General features: G+C 44.9%; 1 protein-coding gene across 1 annotated transcript; it reads left to right on the top strand.

Annotated features, from left to right (window-relative positions):
- Nucleotides 1–2,908: 2,908 nt before the first annotated feature.
- On the top strand, nucleotides 2,909–9,041 carry LOC311048305 (class E basic helix-loop-helix protein 40-like). The gene is made up of 5 exons (XM_084061523.1): nucleotides 2,909–3,175; nucleotides 3,720–3,786; nucleotides 4,943–5,050; nucleotides 6,200–6,323; nucleotides 6,757–9,041. The coding sequence occupies exons 1-5, from the start codon at nucleotides 3,129–3,131 to the stop codon at nucleotides 7,818–7,820; spliced, it is 1,410 nt and encodes a 469-aa protein (XP_083917649.1). The 5' UTR covers nucleotides 2,909–3,128; the 3' UTR covers nucleotides 7,821–9,041.
- The last annotated feature ends 480 nt before the right edge of the window (nucleotides 9,042–9,521 follow it).

The following is a 9,521-nucleotide window of genomic DNA, read 5'->3' as shown; positions in this document are numbered from 1 at the left end:
CGCACGCACGCACGCACGCACGCACGCACACACACACACACACACACACACACACACACACACACACACACACACACACACACACACACACACACACACACACACACACAGAGGTGCAGCACGTGGGCTCACACATGGCTCCTCAGGCCAGGCGCTGAGAAACGTGTTTGTTTGTTTGTCGAGCAGCAGCAGGACAGTGAGTCTATAGGCTCTACTGTAGAGACTATAGAGCAGGGCTTCTCAAACGTTTTCCTGTCAAAGACCCCCAAATTGATATGTATTTGGGCCGCGGACCCCCCCCGTCTGACAGGGCTTTGTGCCAGGGACCCCCTGAAGAGATGATTTGTGTTTTTTTTTTAAAGAGAGCTAAACTAACACTTTCTGAAAGTGTTTGAAAACATTTGAAAGGACCTATTTGGTTCCCAGCTAAATGTGTCTCATTTGGTTTCATTTGTACCCTCTCAGTTAAATGAACACTGGTGATTTTACAGTGTAAGACAGGGGTCTAAAAAACAAGCCTAAATATCAATTTGTGGGTCCTTGACATGAACAAAAATGTTCAGAAATAGCAGATCTACAAGCTCCCAGCTACACAGTAACAAGCTCCACAAAAGTGGACAATTTTGTATAAACATATCAGCCTATAGTCTCTGGCTTGTCACATAGCTGAGAGAGAGGCGAAGCAGGGACCCCTTAGCTGAGAGAGAGGCGAAGCAGGGACCCCTTAGCTGAGAGAGAGGCGAAGCAGGGACCCCTTAGCTGAGAGAGAGGTGAAGCAGGGACCCCTTAGAGAGAGAGATGTCATAGTTAGCTTCATATGACAGCAACTATCGTCACGTTTAAACTTAGCTCTGGCTTCCTTTAAAATAGGCCTGAAAATGCATCTTTTAGGAGGCAAGAGGGGAGGTTCATATCATGGACCCCCAAATTGACACATAGGCCACGGACCCCCATTTGACAAGATGCCAGGGACCCCCCATAAGCGAGGATTTTTTTTACGGCTCAAGCAGTGATTCCCATGCAACCATTTTATTTTTTAAGGACCCCCAGTTTGACATGCATTATGCTATGGATCCCCTTTTAATGGCATTTCTAGCTTTGGGACCCCAATTTATATTGAAAAATCAATGTTAATTTAACTCAGGTCCATTTGGTTCCATTTGTACACTCTCTGAATTACAGACCCATAAGGGTCCATTTGGTTCCATTTGTACACTCTCTGAATTACAGACCCTTCTCTATGCCTTCTCTATTTGAACGACTCTATCAAACAAGAGATCGAAAAGGGCAAATATTGCGGCATGGTCATGCTGGACCTCCAGAAGGCTTTTGACACCGTTAATCACCCAATTATGATCAATAAGCTCAAAGCAATAGGTTTTGATGACACGTCAGTGAACTGGATGAGATCCTACCTGGAAGGGAGGGGAGGGAGCAAGTGGTGGAAGTAAACGAAATTACCTACCTGGGCTCTATCTTGGAGGCTGACCTCTCTGGTGACAAAAATGCTGAAAAAACGATCAAAACGGTCCACAAAAAAACACGCTATTTGCGGAGTATTGATCGTAAAGTCAGTAAGAAGACTCTGAAGACTCTTGCAGTGGCCCTCATACAAGGTCATTACGATTATGCATGTACTTCGTGGTATCACAACACCTCCAAGGCCTTAAAAACAAGGCTCCAAACATCCCAAAACAAACTTGTAAGGCTACTTCTTGGCCTCAATTACAAAACCCATCTAACCCCTGATCATTTTGATAGGATTGGATGGCTTAGGGTTGCGGACAGAGTACAGCAACTTGCTATGGGCCTGGTCTTTAAGATATACCATAACATTGGGATCCCCCTGTATTTGTCAAAATACTTCCAAAATGTTAATGATGTCCATGATCACAATACCAGAGGAAGCTCCACAAACCTTGTCCAACCCTTTTTTGGCTCAACAAAGGGAAGTAACTCGTTCTCATGCTATTCATCAAAAATGTGGAACGCCCTACCAAAAGGAGTAAAGGAGTGTAAAACCCTACTCTCTTTCAAAACAGCCCTAAAGATACACCTTCAGGAGGCTGCAATTGAAAAATGGCCCCTGTCTAAGTCCTAACCTAACCTACCCCCCTACCCCCCCCCTCTCTCCTTCTCCTATTGTACATATTGTTCACTCTTCATACCAGTAACCTGTAAACTGACTGTATGACATTCTATAGTAGTTGTGTATATCTGTCTGTCTCTTATATGCATCATGATTTGTGTGCATGGGGAACTCATTTGAAACAAGCTCAGTGCTTTTATGAGTCTTCCAGTTTAGTAGACCTTGTATTGTGAATTTGTACTTCCACGTACTGTTGTTCTCATGTCTTACTAAATAAAGTACATCAATCAATCAAACCCATAAGGGTCCATTTGGTTCCTAAGACGATCTATCTATCATTTAGCTGGGGACCCCTGGAACTCCCTCAAGGACCCCTGGGGGTCCCCGGACCCCACTTTGAGAAGCAATGCTGTAGAGTATATTGCAGGATTGATACTTTTACTTAAGTATAACAAAACAAGGTGAGAGTACTGTTGAGCCTCAGATCTGGATGGATGTTTCAGCGTGGTGATACACGGGGTCTCGGCGGCTCCGCCCCGGGCTCTGACGCGTACGGCCGCCCGCCCACTCTGCCTCCTTATATGGAGGAGATGGGCGGGGCCCTGGGCTGCACAGCCACAGCAAATACAGCGCCGTTAGACACGTGAGGGGAGAGAGAGAGAGAGAGAGAGAGAGAGAGAGAGAGAGAGAGAGAGAGAGAGAGAGAGAGAGAGAGAGAGAGAGAGAGAGAGAGAGAGAGAGAGAGAGAGAGAGAGAGAGAGAGAGACTTTATTTAACACGTCGCTCTCTCACACACTTTCACAAAACGCGCCACCAGAGCAAAGCATCGTCTGTCTGTTCCTCTTAGAATATAAACTACTGGATTATAAAGATTCTATTTTTCATCTGGAGAACAAATGGTTACAACTCTTTGATCACAAAGCCTATAATACATGCGCAGCTTTCTGCTGATTCTGTTGGAATATATACCTACTACAATAAAAGACTTTGACTTTTGAACGGATACCTCGGAGGATTATTAATCATAATCATAAAGACCATGGAACAGCCTCCCCCTCAGTGTGAGGAGATGGCAGAGATACAAGGGTGAGTTTTATTATTAATATTATTATTGTTATTTGTGTTATTATTATTATCATTATTATTCTGAGTTTGGAGAAAGGCTTGTAGATGTTTAGAAAGGCAATTGCATTTTTTTTTTTATTTGAAGTTTTATATTGTAATCATCAAAATAATTCAGTGTTTTTAATGGTAACCTGTCTGTCTGTCTGTATGTCTGTCTGTCTGTCTGTCTGTCTGTCTGTCTGTTTAAACATCTGTGATCATCAACCACTGCATCTTTTGATTGATTCATGGACTTTTTTGTAGAAGATATTTATGGCCTTTCATTCATTCATTGTTTTTCGATTGATTGATTGATTGATTGATTGAATACTGTATTCAAACAGTTTGCAAAATAAAGTCAAATAAAGTTGACAGTGATGTGTAAAGGTACAGTTATACAGTAATACTACAAGTATAACACAATGAATATGTTCACATTGTGAATACTGTGTATTCTTATTGGGTTGATTTCTTTACAGATCAGATCAATAATAATAATAATGTCTCTTTTCCTCTGTGTGTTTAGGGTGGATTTCTCCTTGTATCACGTGTATAAACCCAGGAGAGGGGTGAAGAGAGGAGAGGAGAGCAAGGTGTGTGTCTTTATTGTGTTCATTTTGTAGTGTCTATGGCTATTGTGTGCATAGTTTGATTTGTGTAAAAAACAAAAAAAGGGAAAGAAAATGTTTTTTTTTCTTTTCTTTTTTTTAACCACTTACATCAGGGGTTTTCAACCAGTGGTCCTTGAGGGGGTTCCAGGGGGTCCCCAGCCAAATTAATAGTTAGCAACCAAATTGACCCTTACAGGTCTGTAACTCTGAGAGTGTACAAATGGAACCAAATGGACCCTAACGGGTCCATTTGGTTCCATTTGTACACTCTCAGAGTTAAATGAACACTGATGATAGTGATACAGTGTAGATTGGGACCCCCCAAGAAATCGAAATGGTGGAGTCCCTGGCATATCTTTTCAAATGGGGGTCCCTGGGCTAATATGTGTCAATTTGGGGGTCCTTGACGTGAAAAAGGTTGAAAAGCACTGACTTACATAATCATGTACATGATGTACACGCTGATGTACATGATGTGCCTGTTGGTGTGAATCAGGCTGCAGTGTCTTCTGCTCTATAAATGGTTGACCTATTTTCTGCTGTATGACATAACACAATCTGTCTGTCTGTCAGCGTTCATATTAACGCTGCTTATCAGCCCATAACTGATGCTTTGAATGATTTTTTTTTTTTTAAATATAATAATAAATACATTAATAATAATAATAATAATCATATATTTTAACTGGGGACCCCACAAAAAAAAACATGTTTTAACTGGGGACCCCCCCAAACAATTCATACTTGAACTTGGGACCCCCCCAAAAATAATAATAATAATAATAATAATAATATTATAATATAATAATAATAAATATATAAATAATAATAACAATAATAATCATATATTTGAACTGGGGACCCCCCCAAAAAAAATCACATTTGAAGTGGGGACCCCCCCAAAAAATCACATTTGAACTGGGGACCCCCCCCCCAAAAAAAAAATCACATTTGAACTGGGGACCCTCCACCCTGACAAGCACTTGAAATTGTAGGAGTTGAGGCTACAAGCTCACAACGCCTCAGAGCTTGTAGATCGGCTAATTTTCACAATGTTTGCCACTTTCTCTGCAGGGTTACACAATTTGGCCAACATTTTGTCTCAATCACTCACTGTCATGTTTATCATCTTTCACAGGAAACCTACAAACTTCCTCACAGACTCATCGAGAAGAAAAGGCGAGACAGGATCAACGAGTGCATCTCCCAGCTGAAAGACCTGCTGCCAGAGAACCTTAAACTCACTGTGAGAACCTTAAAGAACCTTAAACTCACTGTGAGAACCTTAAAGAACCTTAAACTCACTGTGAGAACCTTAAAGAACCTTAAATTCACTGTGAGAACCTCAAAGAACCTTAAACTCACTGTGAGAACCTTAAAGAACCTTAAACTCACTGTGAGAACCTTAAAGAACCTTAAACTCACTGTGAGAACCTCAAAGAACCTTAAACTCACTGTGAGAACCTGAAATAACCTTAAACTCACTGTGAGAACCTGAAATAACCTTAAACTCACTGTGAGAACCTCAAAGAACCTTAAACTCACTGTGAGAACCTGAAATAACCTTAAACTCACTGTGAGAACCTCAAAGAACCTTAAACTCACTGTGAGAACCTTAAAGAACCCCAATGTGTGGAAGTGATTTATTTATTATCTAATAATATGAAAGACTTGTTGCCAGAGAACCTTAAATGTGTCTATTTGGTTAGTTCATCATCCACTGCCTTTTTAGGGACATTAATGCCACCGAGTGGCTGTACGGCGTCATTACATCCCCTCTACGCCTCATGTGTTTACATAACTGCAGCACATGGTAGATTAGATGTTATTTATTATATTATTTATTATGTTATTTATTACATAACTGCAGCACATGGTAGATTAGATGTTATTTATTATGTTATTTATTATGTTATTTATTACATAACTGCAGCACATGGTAGATTAGATGTTATTTATTATGCAAGTCACTTTTATTACCTCTTGATCATGGTCACAATTATTTGAGATAATTACTATTATTCTCTATTGTTTCCATTCATCTGTAGAAAATGTGTCATATATAAAAATAAAAGCAGCTATTTCAAAAAATGTCAAGTATAAAGTTATTTAGTACGGCCTGTTTAATTATTCGGCTTTAATTATTTAGATTATTGACTGGCATTGTCAATAATGTCTTTGTATATTGAAGTTATTTGGTCATATCTGCCCTGTGCAGTTTGTTTAGAGAAAAGCTTAGAATTAAAAACAAAAAAATCATTAATGTTGCCAAAAAACGTAATTAAATCATTAATGCTGTATTTAGATGTAGGCTTGTCTTCATGTAGGACGTTGGTCTCTCTGTAGACTTGTCTTCATGTAGGACGTTGTGCTGACTCTGTGTTGTCTCTCTCAGACTCTGGGCCACCTGGAGAAGGCTGTGGTGTTGGAGCTCACACTGAAGCATGTGAACGGCCTGACGTCTCTGCTGGAACAGCAGCAGCAGAAGATCCTGGCCCTGCAGAGCGGCATGCAGATCGGTGAGTTGTTGGAGGAGAGGCTACCACACCGTACCGCACCGCACCACACCGTACCGCACCGCACCACACCGTACCGCACCGCACCACACCGTACCGCACCACGCTGCACCGCACAATATGCACATTTAACACTGTTACTGAACAAACACTCTATAGTAATGATTACTATCACAATATAGAGCTATTTAACACTGTTACTGAACAAACACTCTATAGTAATGATTACTATCACAATATAGAGCTATTTAACACTGTTACTGAACAAACACTCTATAGGAATGATTACTATCACAATATAGAGCTATTTAACACACAAAATAAAAAAATAAAATCACTTAAAGCTTCTTAAATCTCATAAATAGCATGTGTACATTTTGCTGGGACAGTGTGCAGTGTGTTGACAGTGTGTATGTGTGTGTGTGTGTGTCTCCAGAGCAGCCTCCAGCGGTCAGCCAGGAGAAGACGGAGGAGATGTTCCGCTCAGGCTTCCACCTCTGTGCCAAGGAGGTCCTGACCTACCTGGCCAATCAGGAGTCAGACGGGGACCTCGCCCCGCCCCAACTGGTCGACCACATCCAGGCGCTGGCCGCCGAGGTGCTGCAGGGTCAGGGCCGGCCCCCCCGCACCACCCCCCCCACGAGCCCCCCGGCCGAGGAGGTGGTCCCGGCCCCCCACCACCCCCACCACCATCATCATCATCATCACCACCATCACCAGTCCCATAAAGACAAGCCCGTCGCCGCCCTCATGGCGGCGCCCAGGCCCAGCGGCGAGGGCGGCTACGGGAGGAACTGCGTGCCGGTCATCCAGCGGACGTTCGCGGCGGCGGCGGCGGGCGGCGGTGGCGAGCAGAGCGGCAGCGACACAGACACGGACAGCGGCTACGGGGGCGAGCTGGAGAGAGCGAGCGCCACCGCGGCGCCGCAGGGCGACCACGCCCACCACGCCCACCACGCCCACCACCACCGTGACTACTACTACCACTACGGCCAGGAGAGCCAGCTGAAGAGAGCGCTGGCCCAGAGGAGAGGCTCCGCCCACTTCAAGCAGGAGGGCGACGAGCCGCGACACAAGCGCGCCCGCTCCGAGTCGTCTGAGTCGGACGAGTCGCTGTCGGGCGGCGAGTCGTCCTCGTCCTCGTCCTCGTCCTCGTCGCTCCAGCGGCCCTACGTGAGCGCGTCCCCCCACCACCAGCCCCCCCTCTGCGTGCCCTTCTACCTCCTCCCGCCCTCGGCCGCCGCCGCCTACCTGCCCATGCTGGAGAAGGTGTGGTACCCGGGGGGGGGCGTGCCCATGCTCTACCCGGGGCACCATGGCTCCTCCTCCTCCACGCCCCAAGGTGATAGGTCAGCCCACCCTCCTCCCCCTCCCCAGCTCATGATGTCCCCCAGGGGCGGGGCCTCATCCCCGGCCCCTCCCCCCATGGACTCCTCCTCCCCGGCCCTCGCCCAGGCCCTGCAGCAGGCTCCTCCCATCGACCTGGAAACCAAAGACTGAGCGTTTTGGAACCGGAGCGTTGATGATGAACTGACTGCTCTGTTCTGGTCCGCCCATACGGCCCATAAGGGGGAGAGAGAGAGAGAGAGAGAGAGAGAGAGAGAGAGGTGGACCCCCCCCCCCCAAATCCTCACGAAACCTCCCTCCCATGTTCCTTTGCCCAGAGGTCAGAGTTCAAACAGGAAGGACAGGATGGGCCGGGGGGAAAGAAGCAGCGTCCAATCACACTCTACCGAGGGCAGCGGAGTTGAACTTTGCCCCTTTGTTCAGACTGAATGTTTTGGGACTTTATACAGAACTTCACCACCTCAGTTACACACACACACACACACACACACACACACACACACACACACACACACACACACACACACACACACACACACGCACACACACGGTTGAATGTAAAGGTGAAAGCCTCTCAGATGCTGCTGTTGAAGAATCTTTCTATACGCTGATGACATTGGTGTCTTGGTCGTAGCTGTTTTTTGCCACAGAGATACAAACACCGTCTTCTGGATAATGGAGACGTTGTTGTTAGCAGTGCCCTTTGACCCAAAGCGTTGTGCTTGTTGGATGTATTCTAGGTCAGTGTCAACGGTCACTGACCACACCCCCCCGGTCATTGACCACGCCCCCGGTCACTGTTACCTAGAGCCAGACCGATAGGTCGACGGTTATGAGGCTGTTTTTGACGACATCAGTATCACAGCCTCTCATTCAGTCGACTTCCAACCACTTTCAGCCCTGCGTCACTTTTTGGTCATAAAATGTGCTACATTTTTCAGAAATGTAAAAAAAAACAGCCAATCTACAAGCTATAAGCTCAACATTTTGGTTAAATGAAAATAAATGTAAGTTATTGAAAATTTTTTCAAATCTGATTGATTCAATAAAATTGATTAGATCATTTTTGCACCTATTTTTATCTTATGTTTTTACAAAAATATGGGTCAAAACATTGGTAAATCGGTGGTCTCGCACTCGCCAAAATTTGCTTTGGCATCGGACCCCAAAAAAATTTGTCATCGTTAACGGTCCCTTATTGTGACCACAACACCTCTTTAACCAATATACAGCCCCCCCCCCCTCCCTCTCAGAGATACAGATCCTGTAAGGGTCCATTTGGTTCCATGTGACTCAGTGGCGTGCACAGACATTTTGAGGGGCAGGTGCTCAAGTAAATTATACTTTTTTTTGTTTACTTGGTCTGCTCTTTTTTCCCTCTACACCTATACCTCTTTGCCAAAAATAGCCGATCTTCAAGCTCACAACGCCTCGCAGCGCGAGGCGTTGTGAGCTTGTAGATCTGCTATTTTTGGCTAAAGTTCTCCTCAGAAAAGGGATGCTAGGTTTCGAGTGGTTATGGTAAAAAGAAAAATCATGTCACATAAAGATTTGGCGGACCCCCTGTAGTAACTCTGAGGACCCCCTAGGGGTCCCGGACCCCCTGTTGAAGACCCCTGCTGTAAACTGAAAAAAAAAAAAAAACTTTTTTTCCCCTTTTTTTCAAAAGGGCACTTCTGGTCAAGAGGGCAAAGGGCAGGTTCTCTAGCACCACCTAGAGTCTATCTGTGCACGTCCCTGTGTACACTCTCAGAGTTACAGATCCTGTCTAAGGGTCCATTTGGAACTCCCCCTATATAGGAAATCGTTAAGGATCCGGAATAGTTTTAAAATCCTACAGGATCCCCAAACCCT

The sequence above is a fragment of the Gymnoscopelus microlampas genome (genome assembly GCF_963454915.1).
Source record: "Gymnoscopelus microlampas genome assembly, chromosome: 7".
NCBI classification, from domain to species: Eukaryota; Metazoa; Chordata; class Actinopteri; order Myctophiformes; family Myctophidae; genus Gymnoscopelus; species Gymnoscopelus microlampas.
Note: the sequence above shows the minus strand (reverse complement) of the source record. Positions and strands in the feature narration are given on the sequence as shown.